This window comes from Heterocephalus glaber, unplaced genomic scaffold, assembly GCF_053883595.1.
Source record: "Heterocephalus glaber isolate CG9 unplaced genomic scaffold, H.glaber_assembly_v1.0 deba00001454, whole genome shotgun sequence".
Taxonomy (NCBI): domain Eukaryota; kingdom Metazoa; phylum Chordata; class Mammalia; order Rodentia; family Bathyergidae; genus Heterocephalus; species Heterocephalus glaber.
This window is the reverse complement of record NW_028258303.1, coordinates 985,409-1,009,580: the sequence shown is the minus strand read 5'-3', so window position 1 is coordinate 1,009,580 and position 24,172 is coordinate 985,409. Positions and strand designations below refer to the sequence as shown.

General features: G+C 33.5%; 1 protein-coding gene across 6 annotated transcripts in view; it reads left to right on the top strand.

Moving 5' to 3' along the window:
• Positions 1-24,172, top strand: part of Rap1gds1 (Rap1 GTPase-GDP dissociation stimulator 1) — a 126,398-nt gene that overhangs the window by 56,860 nt on the left and 45,366 nt on the right. For 4 of the 6 annotated variants that reach the window (XM_021261098.2, XM_004848100.4, XM_004848099.4 and 1 more), the window contains exon 5: positions 13,784-13,930. The exons of the other annotated variants lie outside the window; for them this stretch is intronic. In XM_021261098.2, the coding sequence (XP_021116757.1) occupies positions 13,784-13,930 (147 nt within the window). The remainder of the gene's footprint in view (positions 1-13,783; positions 13,931-24,172) is intronic. 6 annotated transcript variants of the gene reach the window in all.

Below are 24,172 nucleotides of genomic sequence, written 5' to 3'. Positions count from 1 at the left end.
TTTTAGAAGTCATCTAATCCATCCCTACAAAATTTTATACATAAAGAAACTGAGGCCTTCAATTTCACTTGAATTCCTTCACGTAAATTTTCAGGATCAACAGCTCAGTTAGTGATTGTGTTAATGTAAAATCCAAGTCCCTGGTTTGCTGTCTCTGTAAGTACTATATTAGGAGGAAATTATTGTTGTACAAATACTGTCATTTATACCTCTATATGAATAGTTGACCTCTCAGAAATAAGATACAGCATGGGACTGTGTTCTAAGATTTTTACTATAAGTTAATCTTAGAGCAGCACTTTCATTTTATTTAAGTCAGAAAAATAAATTTTATACCTACTTGAAGGAAGATGGAGAAAAAGATGAAGAAAGAAGTGAAGTTTTTTCTTCATCTTCATATTTTTCAAAATCTAAAAACTATTTAAAAATACGTATACTTTATCATAATTTGATGCTTTATTCTTGAGCTTTTCTCTATAGAGGAGCATATATAAAAATACAAGCTTCTTTTTTTAAATTGAGAAGTACAGTATGTTTTTATTTGATCAGATCCTTAGTAATAATAACTAAGGAAATCTAGGTAAAAATGTGAGAGTTTTACTTTTGGTAAACTTTCAGTAAACTAGTTAGACATAAGTATATCATTCACATTTTCAGACAAATATATATTGCTTTGTATACAAAGTGTATAGATTATGAAAATTAAAATTATATTGTCCTAAATATGTTCTTCCTTTCTTGGGATATTGAGTGATATAAAGAAATGTTACATATCTTAACATAATTTTAATAAACATTTTCAATTTTGTTCAATTTTTACTGATTATTATTATTATATACTTTTAAATTTCTCTGATTTATTGGCATTGCAAAGTGAGCTGTGTTTTTAGTAGTCCTCTAGCAAAGTCTTCTTCCTCATACTGTGCTTTAAATTGGGGCTGAATGCAGCAAAAGCATATTAATATGTCAATAAACAGAAAAAAACGTATATCACCTGAAAAAACCTTAGAATAAACAGTAATAAAAGGTTAAAAACTGAAACCAACAAATTCTTCCCTTAGCTTGTCATTTGAAGTGAACACCAGATTGTTGTTACTCTATTCCTCTGTCCCCCTCCTCAAATATGATATAGGTTAGGTAAGGGGTATATATACAATGTTATTTGTATTAGCTCATCTTGATTAGATCTGATCAATACTATACAGTAGTTTGTAACAAAATCGTGATGAGCTAAATTTGTTCAGATTGGTATATATTTCAGGAAGTCATAAATGGTTTTTAGAAAATAACTTGATGTTAAAATTAATTAGCAATCCAGGTGAAACAAATGATTTCTGAGAGTAGGATCAGTTCCCTGTGTACGTGTGTGTGTGTGTGCGTGTGTGCGTGTGTGTGTGGCTTGAACTCAGGGCTTCACTACATCCTTAGCCCCTTTTGTCCAGGCTGGCCTGAGACTCCTGCCTCACCCTCCCAAGTAGCTGGGATCACAAGTATGTGCCACTCAAGTGCATTATTTTTGCATAAAGGTCTAGTTGTTTCCCCTTTTCATCCTCATACCTTTTAATCATTAATGTATATTCTTGATGATCATTTCTAGAATTGCATTTCTTTAAGCCTTTAAATTTTATCATTTCATGATTTATAAAATTGTTACTTTGTAGAAAGTTTGCATATTTAAAATCATTTTCATAAATGGGGGCTGATGCTTTTCTAAAGCCTACATGATTTTGGAGGAGAGGCTGTATGCATACCTACATATGAAGTAGATGAGATTTCAACTCAATTTGAGAAACATTTACTTAAGTACTTCTCTTACATGCTTAAGAATATACACATTGTTATTTCTTTTAAGATTTTCTGCTTTTACAGTATATAAGAACCTCTTAAATACAATTTTTCAGTGGCATATAACATTCTTTTAAATATAATGTTTAGTAATCATATAGTAATAAATCTTACATATATCTGGCATAAGAGCTAACTGTATCTTTCATATATATGTGAATGGTCAATGCAGCATTATTTATAGTTTCCTAAGTTAGACACAACCCAAATGTCTATCAGTGCTGGTGAATTGATTGAGAATAATGATATATCCATACAGTGGAGTATTATTCAGCAATAAAGAACAAATCACTGGAGCTGGGCACAGTGGTGTACATCTATAATCCCAACTACTTGGGTGAGATGAAGCAGGAGGATCAGAAGTTTGAGATCAGCCTGAGCAACTTACTGAGGCCTTGTCCCAGAGTAAAGAAAAGATTAAGCAAGGGGATTGCACTTTTGAGCCCAGCACCGGCAACTTAGTAAGACCCTGTTTCAAAATAAAGATAACAAAAGAGCTAGGGTTGTAGCTCAACACGAAGGCCCTGGGTTCAGTCCTCCATACTGCAGAAATGTAAAAATAAAAAAGAATGAGACAGTAGCTCAGCTGTCCCTGAGTTCAAGTCCTATAACAACTGGGAGAAAAGAAAAAAAAGCCACTTTAAGAATATGACTGCTGTGGTTTGAATATGTTGAGGCTTTATCCTCAGTGTAATGGTGTAGGGAAAGAGGCCTTTTAGAAGTCATTTGGCATTACTAAGATTTGACTCTCATGAGCATTTTGATATTCCTGCAAGTGTTAGTTATCTCAAAAGTGAGTTACTTGTCTTAAAAGCTTGTTCACACTTTTCCTTTGTTGACATGTGTGCTCTTTACATGTGTCCACTTGTTCTGCTTTCCATCATTCATGGAACAGCATGAGGCTCTCTTCAGAAGCCAATCAGATATTCACTCCGTGGTCTTAAACTTCTCTGTCAACCTTAATGAATTACCCAATATAGACTATTCTATTATAGCAACAAGACAGTGATGTTATGGGTGAATGTTGAAATCATTACACTGAGTAAAGAAGCCAAACATAAAAGCATACATAATGTATAAATCTATTTATATAAAAGCCAAACTAATTTTTAGTGACAGAAAGCAGTCACTGCCTAGCCCTGGGGGCAGAGCTACTAAATCTGTGTAGTTTATCTTGCATAAATTTTTCACAATAGAGTCAAGAGAGAGAATCAAATCAGAAACTAAAAATTGCACACTTTCTTACACATAATAAATTGCACTAAGGGCTCAAAAGACATTTTAAGAAGCATGATGAATCTTTTTCTGATCTCTCCAGGTAAGACTTATTTTTTTTTAATGTGCATTCTTTGTACTATGAACACTTAACTATGTTTATAGCTTTACACTCTCTTCTTCATACTTCCTCTTCTCCTTACCTAAATAAAACTGGATTGATTATCTTTCTGTTCTCAGGATCTTAGTGTGTAAACTATTCTCAAAAATGGCACTCTCAAAAACATTTAATAAATGAAGGAGAGTGAGTACTAATTTGATCATAGATTTTGAGGTACCTTAATTAAACTGCAATACATGTCAGTAATCAGTACTTTAAATAAGGAAATGTTACTCATGTTAAATAGTACTTAACAGATGACAGGTACCACTTATTTTAGTTTTTCCATGTAAATCTACCTGATCCTTAATGATCTACCTGGTCATTATTTATAGATATTAGGTGAGTACGCTTATGTTTTATTATAAACATATTATTTCTATGAAGTTTTAATAATCCTTTCTCCTTTTTTCTTTATCCATTAATCCAGAAGAGATATGTGTTCTCCTTCTTGTACTTCCATAGCATGCTGCAAAAAACTGTACTGAAGCTTTTATTCTCTTTACTGCTGTCCTCCTCATAGGAATAGAAATTTGTTGAAAGCAGTCTTCTGATGTTCATGTTTATATCCACTGTACCTGGCAGACATTAGTATTTAATAAGCATTTGTTGGGGCCGGGGATTTAGCTCAGTGGTTCTGGTGCCTGCCTCAAAAGTGCAAGGTCCTGAGTTTGAACCCCGGTACCAAAAAAAAAAAAAAGCATTTGTTCTGTAGTTGTGGATGTGTCAGTGATTCCACATTCTGTAAGTTCTCCCCATCCCACCAGTATGGAGATTGAAGCCAGACCATTCTCAATGAACTACATTCTCAACCCATTTTTTATTTCAGAACAAGGTCTCAGTTGCCTAGGCTGGGATTGAACTTTCAGTCCTCCTGCCTCAGCCTCCAGAAGTGCTGGGATTAATGGTATATGCTACCATGCCGCGCTAGGTTTTGTTTCCTTTTGAAGTTTTGGTTATGGATGCTTACACATTCAGAATTTCACATCTTATTGCTGAATTAACTCCATATCATTGTATAATATCCCTCTAATCCCTGGTAATATTGCCTCTTCTTATATCTACTATCTGACAGTGTAGACTTACCAGTTTTCCTTTGGGTAGAGTTTGCACAATACATCTTTTATTTCCTTTTACTTTCAGTAATGTTCTTATCTTTAAAGTGGGTTACTTATAGTCAGTATGGCTGGGCTTTCTTTTATTTTTTATTTTTAATATTTATTTATTTTTGATACTGGGGATCAAACTCAGGACCTTGCGCTTGCAAAGCAGGCAGGGTCACCACTGAACTAAATCAGCCCTGAGCTTTCTTTTTATTATCCATTTGACTTATCTCTAAGATGTTTACATGAAATCTGTTTTCTTAGTTGTTTTCTGGTCATCTGATCTATTCTGTTTCTTTTCTCCTCTTTATCTTTCTTTTTGATTATTCTTATTTATCTCCATTATTGATTTATTATACCTATTTTAATTTTTTGTTGATGTCCCTGTAGTTTACAATGCATATCTTAAACTTATCACAGTTTATCTTCAAATATTGTGTCATATCACATATAGTTGAAGAAGCTTGTAAGTCTGTCCAATTCCTTCCTCTCATCCATTGTGTTATTGTTTCCATGCTTTTTTTTTTTTTTTTTTTTTTGGTACTGGGGATCAAACTCAGGTCCTTGCGCTTGCTCAGCAGGCAGTGAAACCACTGCGCTAAATCCCTGGCCCATCCATGCTGTATTTTTATATATATTAGAAACCCCATAAAGCTTTGATGATATTTTTATTTTAGACAATTATCTTTAAAAATGAGAGGGAAATGGTCTTATATGTTTATTTTTACTTTTTATTATTTTTCAGTGCAGTTTATTTTTTGAGTAAATTCAAATTTTTGTTTACTATTGTTACCTTCTGCTGAAAAACTTTTATTAACTTATGTATAAGTTTGTTGGCATGAATTCTCTCAGCTTTTATATGATTGAAACATTTTTACATCACCTTACTTATGGAAAGGGACCCTCACTGTGTATAGAATTCAGAGTTACACTTTAAAGCTGCCATTGTCTTCTAACTTGTGTAGCTCTGGATAGAGGTCTGCTGTATTTTTTTCTCTTCAGTAATACATATTTCTTTTTTTCCTCTGGTTTGCTTTCAAGAGATCCATGCATCCAGATGTGTAGAGTTGCCTTACTTCCATTTCTTCAGGTTCTCCAAACTATAGATTTGTGGCATGATTTCTTTCATTATATTTGGAAAAGTTCTCTTCAGATATTTATTCTTCAGATATTTCTTCTTCCCTATTGTCTGTCACTTCTTCTGGAATTCCCTTTACATGTACGTTAGACCATTTGCTTTGATCTCTCTGCTCTCTAGGTGCTCTAGGTACCTCCCATTACCGCTCTTTCTGTCTCTTCGTATTTTATCTTGACTACTTTTTCTTGATCTACAATCTCACTGAGTGGTGCCTTGGTTCTGCTGAGTCAGCTGTTCAGCCTGTTTGAAATAATTCTTTGATATCGTACGTTTTTTATTTCTAGCATTTCCACTTAACTCATCAGTTTTCCTTTTTTAAAACTTCTTTTCTAAACTTCCACATCTGTTAATAGATATTAATCACTTTGTTAGATTATTTACTATATTGATCATAAAGTTCTTATCTGATTGTTTTGTTTTGTTTTGTTTTTGTAGTACCAGGGATCGAACTCAGGACTTTGTGCTTGCAAGGCAGGTGGCGGCACCACTGAGTTAAATCCCCGGCCCATTTGTATAATAGTTTTAACATTCATATCAACCTATGAATTTGATTGTTGGTTGATTTATCTTTTGACACTAAAGATTTTTCTTTTTTTTTTAATGCGTCTCAGCCTTTTGTTAAATGCTGAACATTGTATGTAGAAAAACAGTAAAGATTGAGATCAACAGTATTTGATCTCTAAAAATGAGCATAAAAATGTTGGGCTGTCAGAGTGGAATAAGTCAAACCAACTTACACAGATTTGGCTCACATTTTGTTACTAACCTTACCTTAATGCAGTACCTTCTTCAAATTTCTTTAGTACTGTTCTGCTCTTACCTTGTGCTTGAGGAAGGAGAGCAGTGGGGGGCTTTTCTTAGTGTTTTTGCTTTTCCTTCAGCCTTGAGCCTTCTGTGCATGCCCACACTACGAGGAGTCTCTCCATTCTCTTTCTCTCTTCCCAGTGGTAGATTGTAGTTGACAGAACCCATGCAGATACAAATCAAGAAATCATAAGTGAAGCTAAAATAAAATCAAATACAGAATACATTGAATATAGTTGTAAATCAAAAGACTTACGTTCAGATATTCTATTAGGGTCAGAAAGACTGGGGTTTTGAAAAGGAAGAATAGTGGGATGATGTGCAGTAACTGGTTTTGAACAATATTCAGTTGGTCGTGTTCACTACAAGGTTTTTTGGAATGAATTCAGATTAGTGTTGAGACTGATACATTAAGCTATACAGGATTGGTTGCTAAGGGGCTGTCACAAGGGCATTATCAGTAAGCATTAACTCTTTTGAGACACTAAAAGCAGAAGTCCCAGCATTGGAAGCTATGACAGTTCTTAAGCACCATCTTTTCAAATCACATTCTTTATCTTAAAGCTTGAGGAACTTGTGTCTGAGGTCACTGCAGCAATTCACTGCAATTTCTGAGACCTACAGAGTGATTTTTGCTTTCTCTTGACCCCACAGCCATCTTAATTTTTATTTCTCCACAAAGCATCTCTCATTATTAGCTTGTGGAGCAAACATCAATTTCTAAACAGTACTTTTTTGTAAAAAGTGTGGAATTTGAATGTTTTATTAGTTTTCTTGTTGCTGAGACACCATACTTGTCACCCACAATTTAAAGGAGGAGAGGTTTATTTGGCTCACCATTTCAGGGAATCCAGTCCATGGTTGGCTGCCTGCAAGGCAGAAACATCATGGCAGAAGGGTGTGGTGAAGGAAAAATGCTTAGTTCTTCATGGTAGCAAGCAGAGTAGGGCAGTAAGATTTGAGTGGAAAAGAGGACCAGACATAGACCTCCAGCCTCCATGACATACACCCAGACATACCCAGAAGCGTACTTAACTAATCATCTGGGTAGCTCCCAAGCTAATCAAGTTGACATTCCATCTCAACAGTCACAAATATTTTGCAATGTTTAGATAGAATTGTGCATTAGTGTCCTAAGGCTGCTTTATATAACAAAGTACTACAAACTGGGTGAGTTAACACATTCCTGCTAGCTTGTTCCACCAGTGGTACTGTGCTGCCTGATGGGACAGTCCATATATGTATCACAGGTGGTTCAAACCCACTCAGCAGGGAGACATGAATTACGCCCCTGTTGTGAACGTGTTGAAACAGGAGACACTTAATGTTTCATAGTTCCAGAGGAAGTACATCCATAGTTAAGATGTCAACAGAACTGTGTTCCCTCTAAGATCTATGAGAAAGCCCTCCCCCGCCCCCCTTCTATTTTCAGGTGGCTTCTGGCTGCACAGTTCCAATCTCTGACTCTGTCTTTGCATGGCATTGTCCTCTCTGTACCTTTCTCCTCTTATAGGGACACTAGTCATATTAGATTAAGGACCAACCTTACTCCAATATGACCTTAATTATATCTATAGTATCCTGGTATCGAGTAAAGTCACATTCTGAGGGAATACTAAGAGTTAGTACTTTAACATTTTTTTTTTTTTTGAGACAGGATCTTGCTATGTAGTTCAGGCTGGACTTGAACTCACTGTGTAGTCCAGGCTGGCCTCGAATTTGTGCCACTCCTCCTGCCTTGGTCTCCCAAGTGCTGGGATAACAGGCATGTGCCACCAAGCCTGGCTTAACATTTATTCTTGGAGGACACAACTGGACCCATAATAAACTGGAGGGACATCTGTGTATCTAAAGCATAATCCCATATCAGTAACATCTCATACAGATAAGATATTAAACTACTGATTCTGAAAAATCAGACTAAAAAGATACTCATGAGTTCAACTCTGCCATGAATTTATATATTAATATGTTAGGAAGAATTTTGATACTTGATTCCTTTTCAGTTCAGGTAAATGTAATGGCAACTGATAGTTTTTAAAGTCATATTTTAATGAAAATATTTTCAAACTTATTCCACTCAGCACTTATTTGGAGTATTTGTCAAAGAATTCGGGCAACATTGGATAATTTAATCACAGTTTAGGCACTTTCACTAATAGTTTTCATTTAACTTTCTAAGATCTCTGAATTTTATAATATGAGGCTGCCATACACTAACTATAGGCTCTTTGAAGTTTAAAATCCTCAACTGTAGACTCATAAAATTGATTTGTATTGACTAAAAAAAGCTTCAACTAGTATATCCTTATATTGAAAATTAGTCTAATTCGTGTTGCCTGTTGTTTTTAAAGACCTGGTGCAGAATACTATGTGTTATATATGTTCAAAATCTATTGTAATAAACTATTATGAGAGTCAACAAAGTGGCATCTGGAGGCAGAGTTGTGAGGGACTTGATTAAAATTGATAATATTTTTGGAATGCTCCTGCTTTCTGCAAACTCATACTGGTAAACTGGGACCTAAGTTACAATTATCTTGACTTTAAACATCTATTCTGTTCGCTAAGAAAGAAGACATCAAAATTATTTCTAGAGAGTATTTTTCATGGTAGGAAAAAATTAAAAACTCAAACTTTCTAGTTTGAAGAATAAATTTCTGATTAATTTGCCACAAGTCTTTATAGTTTCTTAAAATAATTGGAGAAAATAATTATCTGAAGTACAGTGATTACAAAGCTGAAATAGTAAGATTTCAGGGTTTGTTTCCTATTTTAAAAAATCACATGTAGTAAATATTAAGTGCAGTACTTTATGTACAACGTGGTTATACACAGTTGAGAAAGAAATAACGTTCTGCCCCCTTTTCCAAATTAGGAAACTGACAGGCATTTAAAGATTTTTCTACTAGTTTAAACTCTCAAAACCTAGAATTTAGACACTTTATTATTGTTGTTTTATAAGATGTTACCTCAAAATGATATTACAATTTTTCTAACATTAAAAACGTCTATCCTACAGAAATTCGTTAGTAAACATTTCAATCTTATGTAGCAAAGAAATTGAGATTGTCTCTGACAGTCAGGCCTTGTTCTCGAATTTCATCAAGTATTCTTACCCTTCATTTCTGCAGAAATGTCTACAGTTTTTTTAGTTGAAAAGTCTTCTGTTTAAAGTAAATCACCTCACTTTATTTCTTTACTGTTAATTAGCTGTAACTGAACTTGAATTAAAGTGAATGAAAAAGAATGCATATAGTACACATGCATAATGTCTAATAATTGACCAGTAAAAAAGAGGAGGATTATGCTGTTGTTTTCTGCTTTCTGTCTGAACTAGGAAGTGTGATTGCTGTTTAGAATGCAGCCATTACAAAATGGTGATTATTTGCATAGGTCATCATGAGAAATGTGACAGGGATGTTTGAAAAGATTGTGTAGCGTAGTTAAGGACTAGTTCATGTTCTGGGGCCTATAATTTTACAAAATTAAAGAACGTATATGATTGATTTATTCTTTACTGTGCTTCTAAATATTATCTAAAGCACATTTCGTAGGAGTTTAGGGAATTTTTATCATTCTGAAAATAGATTTTAGTGAATGGATATATTACTTTCCATGATTTTTGATATGTTTGCTTTTTTTGAGACAGGGTGGGCCTGGAACTCTTACGCTCAAGTGATCATCCTACCTCAGGCACATGCCACCTCCCTAGTTGAGTCTTGACATGGATATAAACATTGTGGTATACCGTTATACTGTTATACTATGGCACTTTAAGCCCTGAACCAATATGCATGAAATAGATTCTGTCAATCAACTTCTTTCTACTTGGTGTACTTTTTTAAAAAGTGTTTATTGAGGACCATTGAATTGGAATTTAGTCTTGACAAGTTCCAGATCAGAATGCTGATACTTAATTATCATCATTTCTTTAAGCAAATCTAAGTTAAAATGAGTATGTCTTATAGTGTATCTTCTTTAATCACTAATCACTTTGTTGTTCCCTCTGAAGTACATTCTCAATAAAAGTTATTTGTGTTTAGTTTCTAAGTGCATTAGCTTTTATTCTGGCTGTCAGTAAGCTTAAAAAGTAGCTAGCTATATGCTGTATTATACCATCTTCAATGATGTGGCACACCCTGTGCTTACTGTACTGTGTGTACTCAGCATATGCACAGCCGACATCATTAGCCAGCTTTACCAGGGTGTTTTAATTTTTTAATTTTTTTTGGTACAGGGGATCAAACTTGGGTCCTTGCACTTTCGCAGCAGGTGGCGAAACCACTGAGCTAAATCTCCAGCCCCTACCAGGGTGTTTTTATAAAAAACAGAATGCAGCAGTGTACAAACCTAATAAAACACTTGAGAATGTTAAAAAACTGTTTGCTAAAACTTCTTAAAAAATAAATGAAAATTTATTCAATGTTACCTCCATACATAAAATTTTGTTTCTCAATATTAATTTTTAACAAATACAGATTTTTTTTTTCCGGTACCAGGGATTGAACTGAGGACCTTGTGCTTGTGAGGCAGGCAGGGCCCCACTGAGCTAGATAGATCCCCTGTCCTAAAATCTTTTTAGTATGATCACTCTTGCTCATTCTCACATGTGTTTATAATTTTCTGTGATGCTGTGTCCTAATCACTGCAATAACCATTCTTGATGTCACAAAGGATCAAAATGTCCAGTAGGAATTAAGTCCTTTGAGCAGGTGGATACATAAAAAGACAAGATTCTATCACTAAACAAAGAACTGAAGAGAAGGAAAACTAATATCAAATATATATAGTCATAAATCATGATTTGTATTTGATGACAGCATGAAAGTCATAAATTTGTAAATTATAAAAATAATATTTTGAAGAATTTTAGAAAAAAATACCATCGCAGATTATTGGCTTTTTACATCGCAAGCTTTATTCTGGAGCTCCCTTACATCTTACAGGTAGTCAAATGAGGCAAAAGTAACCTTTATTTAAATGAGAAGGGAAAGGGAACTGGGAATTGAGTTTTTTTATTCTAATACTATGTATTTACTGTATCTCTCTTCCTCTCTCCCTCCTCCACTTGAACATTGTTTTTCTCACATACGTGTTATATTTTCTTGATGTTAAATTAACTACCCTGTTCAATATACAGGAGAATTATATTTAAGATATGCTGCTGTATACTCTGGACTGAGCTACCCCTCACCCATCAAGTTGTCTAAACTTTTAAAACTTGAATAATATAAGGAGGGGAGCTCCAGGAGCTTTCCTATTGTATAGCAGCTGTGTGCTGGCTCTGGAAACTTGTCATTATTCACAAAAGAGAAGATAGACTGTGATCTGGCATTACTGTCTCTTCATAGCAAGGACTACCCCAACCTAAAAGACTCTAAATAATAATTAGCAAAAAACAGTAGACAAATATTGTGGTCTGTTATCTGATGAATATCATACGACAAGGAGATGTACTGAATTTCATAAATGTGTTATTGAAAATAAGAAGCTAGACTCGAGCCAGGCATGGTGGCACATACCTGTAATCCCAGCACTCTGGGAGGCTGAGGCTGGAGGATCACAAGTTTGAGCCTAGCTTGGGCAGTTTGGTGAATTAGCAAGACCCTGCTCAAAATTTTAAAAAGGCTGTGGATATAGCTTAGTATGAAGGCCCTGGGTTAAATTCACCAGCACCAGGAAGGAAAAGGCAGGTGGGGACAGGAGGGGAAGAGAGGGAAGTTAGGCCAGAATACTAAATGCATCATTCCATTTCATTCCTATAGAGTTTAGAAAACAGGCAAAATTTTAAAAAATAAAGCACTGTAGTGGTTAAAAAATAAAAACAAGTACAGTATCACCTCAGTTCATGAACTTAATTTGTTTTATGATTTTGGAGAAGATGGCTGCCTTTGTGTTTGTGTGGGGAAGATGGCCATGGCTGTTTGTCACCTAATGCAGTTTGCAAACAGAAACAAAATTTTGCTGAACACTTTTTAGAAGCATTTGTGAACTGAGGTTTTACTGTAAATGTTTTTTGTTTATATTTTCTCTTTTTTGCACACACACACACACACACTGAACACAAGCACCGACACATACACTCTCAAGGTACATGGTGATTTTCCAAAACCTAGCCAAAGATGCAATTTATTTAAAAAGTTTTGAGTGCCTAGCATGTATTAGGCATTTTTGGTCCACAAAGAAAGTCAGCATATTTGACCAGACATTTAACTGCATCTTAAGTCAGGATACACTATATCATACCATGATAACTGTACCTACTGGTGACTTTTAGGTCTTTTCCTCAATTATTGTTTAACATGTTCTGATAGTAGAGTGCTAACTGCTAAGATCTTTTTTTCTTTCATTTGTGAGATATAACCATGACACTTAAGTTTTATTGCTTCTTGCTTTGGGTTACAAAAGAATAATTGGAATATGACTGAATTTCCAAATGATTCTGAATTCCAAATGATTCTGAATTTCCAATGATTCGGAGATGTAACTCTGGGGTAGAATATACTTGTATTTTGTATATTTATTACAAAGGAAAAAATATAAAATATTGTATTAATTGTATATTGGCTGCATGTTGGAATATTTAAAATTAATTTTTAACTCATTTCTTTTACTTTTTTAATGTGTCTACTCATATACGGTATTAAACATGTGAATCACACTTGTGAGTGTCATATTTCTGTTGGACAGCACTGTTCTGGAGACTATCATATTTAATGTAAGGAAGTCAGACTTAGAAAGACACATTCTCCTTATCTCTTTCCATTCCTGTGTTCAAAAGTTAGAAAGTATTCTGAAGCTGTGTTTAATGTTTCAGTGGTTATGAGCCTTGTTCTGTTTATGCATTGTACATGTACATATAATTGAAAGTGTGTTGGACCTTATATGACCACTGGTTGTAATGCTGAAATAGAATGGTATGAGCTAGAGTAGAGCGAATAAGGAAACATGAAACACAAATCAAGAATGAAAAAAAGGGGGAACATCCTCTGGAAAACAGAAAATACCATTTAAAAGACCTAGTACTAATGTTCAGAATTCCACATTGTGACCTGGAATTGTACTGTGTCCCATTCAGTATTTTGTGGTAATAGGCGACGTTGAAAACCACTGATAGAAATATATTTTTAGTAGTTTTCAAACTGAAAAACAAAAAATCTATACCAGAGAATATCATTTAGTTCTTGGTTTTTTCTTAACAAAATTATCCTTTGTGAAAGAGAGGTGGAAAAATTCATGTTTATAAACTAGGATACAAATAAATTCTTTAAGCTCCTATATAATGCCAGAGATGATAATCCTTTTCTCTTAAAAAGTAGTTATCTCTTTTCCCCATCCCACCCCATTTCCATGTTTATTTGTTTTGTATTTTCTAAAAGGACATATTAGTGTCCTGCTTGGGCTTATTTTCTACTTACAAAACAAGGAATAACAAACATTGTTATGTTTTGCATTTGAAATTGTAAGGTACTTTTCTTTTTTGTTTTATTTTTAATTTAACTCTTTGTTTTACAGATGAGGGCAGAAGTGCAGTTGACCAAGCAGGTGGTGCACAGATTGTAATTGACCGTTTGAGGTCGCTGTGCAGTAGAACAGACCCCGCCAGTGAGAAGCTCTTGACTGTCTTTTGTGGCATGCTGATGAACTATAGCAATGAGAATGGTAAACAAAACTGAAAACTTGCTTTCTCTCTGGGGGAAAAATTAATCATCATCTTTACTGTAGTACACAACAAGTATTTGAGGAATGATGAACCAAGGATTCATAAGTGGCATATAAAATTAATACTTAACTCACATTAAGGTATAGTACTTCAAAATTACAAAATGGTCTAATTTTCTAAATGGGACTAGTATTTGAAGGGTTGCCCACATTAATGAGTACCAAAACATAATTCCAATTCTGTAAGTATGGCTTAAGCTTTCTTGCCTCCTTGTTGGTGAACATGTTTAATATATAGGTAAACTATTAAAAATATTAATTACTTTATGTTAGTAACAGCAAATTTAAAACATAAACATTGTCTTTTTAGAAGAATAATTATTTTATTCTAGATGCTACATTTACTTGTAAGAATTTAAAGCAAAACCTTTAATAAAATCTGGCTTTAGAAAAATAAAGTTCTAAGTAATTGCAGCTAGCTCATTTTAGAAATTAAATAGTCTTTTAAAAATCAGCAGTTCCTTTTTCCTTTAAAACATCTTATATCCTAGCAACAAATGACAACAATAATTTTTAGATACCTATATGATTGTTGATGAAATGAACATAAGAATATTAAGACTTCATAATACTTTTTATGCCACAAAATATCGTTCATCATCTTATATGAAATACTCAAACACGCAGACTCCAGTGTATTCCTTGGCATGTAACACAAATAAGGTCTTTGTGTGGTTTCTTTCGTAATGGCATTTTAAGTTGTAGTCTTTTTATAGAGACATTATTTGCATATTGAATGTATTTTATTGTTTACTTAGTTCTTCTATAAACATGTGGCCCTCTTTTTTCTTTTTTCTTTTTTTTCTTTTTTTTTATTATTTATGTATCCAAAGAAATGTTCTGAATAATTTAAAAAGTAAAAAGGTAACCCTGGATGAACCTGGCTACTAGTATTTGCCCTGGTGTTAGTGTCGGTGAATGGTGGGAACTTTCACAGAACAGCACTCGTCCCATGGAAAGGCACGCCCAGTGTGCTTCTCTAGCTCAAGTGTGTGGCAGGTTAGCCAAATACTGCCAAGTCTTTCTGTTTGAGGGAGTAAGGAAGCTGAAAAATCTCACTTTCCATATGACAGGATGTTTCAGTGTTCTCTTCTATTTGCTTTTTAAAACTGTGCATGCTAATTGGAAAATGCCTTCAAGTTTCATCCCACCCAGGGGTCAACAGTTGTAAACCTGTGAATTGAAATTGTCCATAATACCATACACGTTTTTGTTGATCAAATGGCAATCCTATTAAACTTGAGTTAATTGTATTTGGTTGTGTTTATGTGGTCAATTACTTCTGTTTTTCCTTTCTTCTGGTCAGTCCTTTTTGAAGAAAAAAATATCCTAACTATTAACAGGAGAAACACGAAGGATACAGTCTGGGTAATCTATAAAATGATTTTTTTTTTGGTACTGGGTATCAAATCTATAAAATGAGTAGTTCCTAAACAATTGAAATTTGGCCATATTATACAGGTATCCGAATTGCAAAAGGAAATCATTGATCAGTTGTTCATTTGCTTCTTTTCCCTTTAATTTCATTTGGGAGTGGACATTTGAAAAAGTAGGAAAACTGCAGAGTGGGAGAATATTTTAGAAAGGTAAATAAAATAAATTAGTCATGAGTTATAGCAACTTTTGATATAATTATATAATTGAATTATTCTTGTTATGCCTCTAAACTAGTTGTTAGTCCTTTGAAGAGGCTGTTCAGTATCTTTGTAAAAAGTTGTCAAGTGGCCAAATTATCAGAGCAGTGATTGATTCCCTGTAATAGACTGTCACAGCATCATACCATATATCACTAGTCTAGAAAACGATAAAATGTATATTTTGATCAAATTATTAAGTAAGATTTCTCCTGAATGCATATTGTTACTATTGTAAGATCGGAAAGTCATAAACCGAAGCATTGTATCACATGTACCATTTTAGCTTGGAAAATAGTTATTGACTTTCTTGTATATTAATATTGTCTAAAACTTTTGTTAACAAAATCAATATTTAGAAAAGAAATACACTACCGGAAAGCATTTTCTTCATTAAGTTAGAAGCATTGTTAGCTTTCCCACAATTTTGATATTTCCTATCCTGATACACGGCAGTAGCAGAAAAGGGCATTGAAAACAAGTAACAGGAACCAAAACTGTAGTTAAAAGTTTCCTGCAAGTGATATACAAACTTATTAAGTCTGCATATGTACACTTGCAAGTTGATTGCAGGTTTGAATGGAACCACATCTATAATCTATTCTCTTTTTTTTTTGGGTACTGGGGATCAAACTTGCACTTGCGAGGCAGGCGGCAGAACCATTGAGCTAAATCCCTGGCCCCAGACTTTTTTTTTTTTTTTTTTTTTTTGGGCACTGGGGATCGAACTTGGGACCTTGTGCTTGTGAGGCAGGCAGCGGGACCACTGAGCTAAATCCCTGGCCCCACAAATCCATAATCTAAAGCAGAGCACTTGAAGACCAGAATCTATTCATAGTCACCATTGTTAAATTACTAGTAACCATAACCAATCAATATATTAACAAAAACTGATTAAGGGTTTAATGTTTTTCTTAATACAGTTGTGCTACAGACACAAAATGGAAGGAAAAGTTTAGGTCTAAAGAAAGTTTTAAATGATGATAAGCAATAAAGACTGTAGTTGTTTTGCATAAGCTGTGCTATAAAAGTAGAGGTAAAAAATATGCCATCAAAAAAGGAAAACTTAGTTCCTTTCTAAAATTATTAACATGTTCACAGTCTATGACTTCATCATCTGGCCTGTATTTTATGTATACATATGTATATGTATACGTATATGTATGGTTTCTACAAATTGTGCTAATTTTTCTCTAATTTCTTAATAACATCTTGCTATTGATTTATTTCTCTTTTGTGGATCCTGAAATGTCTCTTAAGATATCTTCATGATAATTCTCACATTTATTTGCTTACATGGATTTAAAGATAACCTAACTATGGTTGAAGGGAGACTGTGTATGTGATTTAGGAAATGTAACTCCTGGAGTATGTTTTGTTTGTTTGTTTGTTTTGGTACTGGGGATCGAGTATGTTTTTGAAGTATTACAACTGAATTTAAGTTTTAAGATTAGTATTTAAATTCACTTGTTTAAAATAGTTGCCTGAAGTATTTTTCTATCACCTAATTTAAAGATCCTTTAATGTCTAATTTTAGCTATTATACTTTTTAGAATTTCACATTTCTGATCAGCATATTAATTTTCCTACTGAGCCCAGGCCAGTTACTTGGTTTGGTTTATTTTTCTTCATACGTAAAAGTAGGAGTAGAAATGAATAAGAAATGATACTTATTTAAAGCTATAAAGCATTTCTGCCTGAGCTACATATTTATCTTTGTTTTGGTATTACTTTATTATGGGTAATAAGGAACATTTCCTAGATATTACATGTTTTGAAAAACTTTTTTAATGAGGAACTATTTTCAAAGCTTACTTCCTATGAGTAGAAGGCAAATGATATTTCCATATATTTCCTAAGTACCAGAATCTTTTTTGTCTAACCCTAAGGTGAAAAAATTCAAATTATTTAATTGTATCTTTGCAATCACTGTTTTTTTCTTAATGATAATCAGTTTTTTCCAATACACTTTTAAATGTGTTTTCTGGGTTTTTTTCCTGTTTATAAAACCTTAGGAGATGTATCCTTAAGTTCACTCTTCTTTTGAAGCTCAGCTTGAGAAATTGTTAGATTTTCATTATTACTTACTTTAGTGTTGTTCTTCATTTACTTTATTCTTTATTTGCTTTTTTTTTAAATATTACTAAATTTTTGCTTTGTGTCCAACAGAGCTTTTTAATTAGTTTGCTGCAGTGGGTTGCTTTTGTGAAATTCTGCTATAAATGTATTTTTAAAAATTGTTTTACTACTAAAAGATCAGTTATTCTAGTTCCTGTTGCTAATTCTACTGACTAAATTTAAACAATTAGACTAGTGTAGCTTTTAGTCAAAATTCTTTTAAGCTATTGCTAATGCTATTACTTAAGGGATAGCTTCACAACTTGGTTTTTAGTAAAGGTGTACAAATACACATTTGGTCTAATTCTACATAGTCAAGTATTTGCATTAATATTTAGCTTTTATTTTACCTTTATTTTAGTCACTATTGTAAAATGAACTTCTGAATGACAGATTCTAAAATTTTATTTTAGAAAAATGATTATTGTAGTTTTTCTATCAGTGGTTTTAGTGGCCTAGCACTTAAAGTTTGCATTATAGTATTATAGGACTAATACTTTCTTAGCATTATCAGCTTCTAGATTGCTTCTGCTAGTAGGGTAGCACATTTCCCATTGTTATACTACATAGATGCCCACCTAAAACCAAGGGCTGTGGAGGAGCAATGTAATGTCTGTAATTCCTTATTCTCCAACATGTCTTTTTCCCCTGTTGTTGCTTTATGTACAGATTGAGGATGATTAGTCATAGATGTTGAACATTGTTTGCAAGATTTTCCTTACTGTGAAAATTTGAGGTGACAAAGTTGGTTTTTTAATGTTTTACTCATCTTTACAAAATATAACAAATTTCCAAATTAAACTTTTTATAGAAAGATTCATTGCCTGAGTGGAATTAACTAAAAAGTACAAACTTCTAATACTTTTGTTGTGAATCCTAAAGAGAATATTCTATTCTGCCTTGATTTAATTTTTATATTTCTATAGTTTTCACCATCATTGATTATTGCTGCATTTTAATATCATGATAATGTACATTAACATTTCAGTTGATTTATAGAATTTTAATATATGAAGCAGAAAAGATTTTTCTCTCTACATGGAATGCTTACCTTTGTTTGAAAGTGAATATTAAAACAGTAACAATGTGAAAGAGTACGTCTTATTTTCATTATAGATATTGCTATGCTAGTTGAAATTTGATGGTGTAAAGAACATAGGAATTGATCATGCACAAATTTTTATATTTTGACCAAATATCAGTGCATCTCTAACCAAGGCCATTTAAACAGTCCATTCAAAGAAAAAATGAGTGCCACGTGTAAATTAACATTTATAAAATGAGCAATCCTGTTTTTTTTAACTACAAGTAAAATCAAATCAGTGCTGAATTGCTTATTTTAGTTTACTGTTAAAGCAGTTAAATACTGTTTGAAAAACTAGTATTACTAGAAATCTCCATTCTTTTTGATATGCACATATATCATGTTAACACAGTTTGTACATTGTAAATAACTTCTGTGTAATTTTACAGTCTAGAAACTAAATCATAATAATTGCCCAGTGTAAATAATGTTTTTTTCTTTTAGAAGCCAGTGTTTAATTTTGTAAAATAAGGACTGTTTCCATTTTTAAATGCATATTTGTAAGTTTGCTATACAGAAATTTAGACTTAGACTTAAGCTTCCGGTAGACATGGCCTTTGTTTCAGGATTGGTATGTAAGCAGAGACTGGAATTTATTTTTTCCTTAATAAGAGGTGCTTACACAACTACTGTCAGTAGTTCTTTGGGGAGAAAAAGAGAGAGTGAGATCAGTTTTAATATTAAAGACCACTTTCTTTCCGAGATTAAAGCATGGAGTCTTTAAAACCAGAGTGGATACATCTGTAGTAGTTTTATGTATAGCAGTATTCATTGTAACAAGAGTTGATCTGTAGTAATTAATTTAACCTGGAGTGAATAGGCAGCAAATTTACCTACTAGATTAAGATAAAATCCCTAGGTATCACTGGATTGAGAACAGTGTGTTAGGCCTCTTACAAATAATAAAAATCTTAGATTGCTTTGAATTTTTTGTTCTTGCTATTTTATATTACTCTCATACATGTAATTTGGTCACTTATCTTTGGAACTTTCACAAAAGGAAAATTTTACCATATAGAAATTCTTATTTTTAGAGCCCAGAAAGAACTTTTGAATTCTGTTTTTTTTAATTAACTTTTAGTATAAATGAATTATGTTCAATTTCCATTATTCTCAATACTAATATATCTTCATTTGTTCTCTTTCTTTCCCTGTCTTTTCTTTTTGAAATTTCTGTGTATTTGAAGTATATAGCTTGGAAATTAAAAGGGTAATCTTGGTGCAAAATACACATGCATGTTTTGTGTAGAGAAGGCTTTTAAAACATTTGATTGTAAATACCTGTAATCTAGCTTTATATACTTTTACATATTGAACACGAAGTTTAGGCTTCTTTACTTTTTTGATCAACAAATAAATAATGTATAGTCAGAAACTGAAAAAGAAGGGTCCCTGCACATTTATGTGTATAGGGCCTTGGGTAGGGGGATGCTGGAGATGGAACCCAAGGTCTTTGTGCTGAGCTACAGCCCAGCTGCTTAAAAAAAAAAATTTTTTTTTTTGATACATGTCTTATTAAGTTGCCCATGCTGGGGCTAGGACTTGTAATCCTCCTGACTCAACCTCCCATAGTGCTGGGATTACGGATATGCACCAACATGCCCAGCTTTGGGTGTAGTTTATAGTTTTTAACACTGATCATCCCTTAGTACCTGTATTTAAATCAGTTTCCTTTTTAATGTTATAGAGCAAAAACTTGCTTAAAGTCTAAAGTGCCCCTTCACTGTTACATTATTCCTGATTTTTATTTTGATATCACATCTTTGCAAATACAGATGTTCCATTAAGTCAGACGCAGTTTTCTTCAGTCTTTAAAATGCTCAAATGTTTTTTAGCCAGTTTGCTTAAGGATTTTTTCATCAAGATTTAGATATTCTTATTTTCAGTGTTTCACCTTTGTACAACTCTTTAGCTGTAGATGGGGTCTTTAATGTAGTAAGTAGCAATATCACATCTTTATACCATGAGTAATATACATATAGTATATACATACTACTGTAGAAAAGGTATTTTGAATTGTGTTTTGTTTTGACATAGTTTCGTTCTTAAATCCTATTTACCAATAAGGTTAATAATCTTTTAACATTGTCTATAGGGACCTTAGGAATAAATAAACATGTTATAATCTTAAGAAACTTATTTTTAGTAATTGATCAACATAACTTCAGTTGAGTTGTTGGAATTCTCAGCATACTTTTCTGGACCTAGAATCTAGTCTGTACCAATTTTTTAAACATAGAACTGAAAACTCAGGGGGAAAAAGTTTCCTCAACTTGAGATCTTCTCTCCAGATCTCCATTCTTTGGAGTTTCCATGAGTGTGACCTGAAGAACTTGGAACCATTGAGATTCAAATGTAGGTAGGTAAGTGTTCACACCAGCGCATGCGTTGATTGCCTTATACCTCTTTGTATATGCATCTGTATTGCACCCCCTCAGTGCCTTTCTCCTCTTCCTCCCCACAGATCATGTAGGGCCTGTGTCATCTTGATATTATGTGATTTTGTAAATCTGTATTTTGGTCAGTATGTGTCTGTGATGTGTGTCAGGAGCAGTTTTTTAAAAGTCTTCAGACATTTATGACATTGTGTTGTCTAAAGACTGTCTTTTCACACATAAGTGTTTGCTATATCTGAGCTGGGATGCATTTTTGTGAGTTGCTATTTGTTAAGCTCTTATAAACATTCCCTTGGAGCTACTGGTGTTGAGGGATGCCAAGGTCTTAGTCTTGCAGTTGTTTCATGTGTCCTCTCCAGTGTGTTTAGAGAATGTGAATTATTTCTGGTTCTAAGAATTTCTTCCTGTTAGTCTGTCATTTAAAAGTCATGTTCCAGATTTCATTCATGATGGCATGGATGTCAGTTATTATCCTTTTAAAAACAGTCACAAAAACTTGATGAAACTAGTCATTTGCTTCCACTGTAAGAATTCATGCCAACTTACTCCACACAAATAGGATCCATTCTTAATTTCAAAAAGTTTTTTAAAAGCCACTTAATGGTACAAACTAAATTGTAACTGAAATTTCTTGACTCAAGTAGAGCTCTTGTTCATATAAGAAAGATGAGAAGTTCAGGTGCTTTATTAAGGTAATTTCTCTATGCACCAAAATCTGGGATTCTACCATGCTTTTAATTTTTATTTCTTTTTTTTTTCCTATTATGTGTGCCAGTCACATCTTTGAACCTACAGAATGTCTTTTCCAGGTTTTTTTTTTCCCTCCTAGCCACCTCTTATAAAAAATGAGATAATCCTTTGAACAGTAGTTCTTACACGTTGGTGTCTATAGACTGTCTTAGACACCTCAAAATTACTATCGAAGGTCTGGAGAACTTTGTGTATCACTACATCTGGTGTGTGTGTGTGTGTATATATATATTTTTTTGTTTTTGGTACTGGGGATCGAACTCAGGGCCTTGCACTTACGAGGCAGGCAGTAGAGCCACTGAGCTAAGTCCCCGGCTGATATCTCGTAATATTTACTAAAAAATGAAATGAAAAGTTTTGAAAATAGTACATCTTTTAAGTTAACAATTATAAGTAATGTTTTTATGAAAAATGTTTTTTTAAAACAAAATTGCCATGAATATCGTTTTATTTTATGATGAAGTATATAGTAGCTAGCACAATTTGATATTGGCCTGAGTTCAGGCTAATGTACCTGCAGTTTTACTTTTTTTTTTTTTTTTTTTGGTACCAGGCATCAAACTCGGGACCTTGCGCTTGCGAGGCAGGTGGCAGAACCACTGAGCTAAATTCCCAGCCCTACTATTTTTTTTATACCATCCAGAAGAATTTTGACTTTATGATCTGAGAGTTTCAGGGGTCTCACTTTGAGAACCATGTTCTAGGATGCCTCTTTATTCCATAAATAGAAAAATTTATATCAACATGTTTGAGTAAAGATCTTTATTGTATTCTGAACCTTAATTTTCCAGAGAGAATTTCTTGTGTGCAGTATATGAACAAATTTAGTTTATTGTTTTCCTTGCCATCATAGAAGTTAATATAAAAGAAAGCACCCAGTTAGTCCAAAACAAGCTCATCCAACTAGATAACTAAATATTTTTCCTTGTTTGTGGTATGTGTGTTGTATGTGAGTATATAATTAATTTGACTCCGGAATAGTTTTAAAATGCATTTTCATGAAGTAACATGATTTTCATAAATTATGGCAATTTACACCATTTGCCTTTTGGCTGTACTACTTTTCCTCCTTATCTGCTGCAGCTTCAAGTGTTACTGGTACAATTTGTATGCCAAAGACTTTGTTAAGCATTACAACATTTCTTAAAATTTTGCCCTTCTTTTCTCTGGAACCAAAATTTGTAACATTTTAAAAGCAGCCCCAGATAGTGGTAGAGATGTCAAGTTAGGCAGACAAGAGGGGCATCTTCTAAGTGGCACTCTCCTGTTATCTGCTTCATAAAATGTATTCCCCTAATGTCCCTGGACTGTTGGAGTCTTAACGAAGTTTGTACCAACAGTACTGAGGGGGTGTGTGATGCTTACATATATGCAGACAGAGAGCAGAGTTTGACTCACACTCAATGCATGCGCTAGTGCTCACGCTTACGTACCTGACATTTCTCATGATTCAGCAGCTCTGCAGTTATTGATGAGGTAGTCAAAATGAATACATAAAAATACTGCTAAAGAACAAGGATATGCAGAGGTGATCCACTAATAAAGAATTCTATTTACTGGTAAGTAACCATAATAATTCTAACTTGAAAAACTCCTTGGTGCATGGTCATTATAAGTACTATAATCATAATGCAAGTGTTCTGTCCATATAACATATAGGTATAACACTATCTCCTATAACATAAATATTTTGCCTGTGAGTATTGTGACTCATTTGTTGATTGCTGTGTTGTATATTCAAGAAAAAAATTTGCATCGCTGTATAAAAACAAATTTTTGGATATGTATTCTTTTTAACTCCAATTAGAACATTACAGTTCTGTTACAACATTTGAAATTGCTCTGTTAGACTATTTGAACCGTAATTTTTCTCAGGTTTATCTTATATTCTTCTTTGGTAGTAGAACCCTTTCTAGTATAGATGGCCCCCAACAACCAAATCAGATAATTATCTGTAATTACCCACTTACCAATAAGCTTCTACTGGCTATCTCTTCATACCTCACTCTAAAAGCCAGGAGGAATTAGCAACAAAGACCACCAGACTTGTAATCAACTGGCATGTGAGACAACTCAACCCTGCCTTTGTGTTCTTTTCTGATCATCACCCACCTGCCTCCTTGTCTACAGGTTAAGAACAATAAGAGTGATAAAGAGATTAGAAAGCAAACCTTGTAAACAGATTTGTGCTATGGAGGAA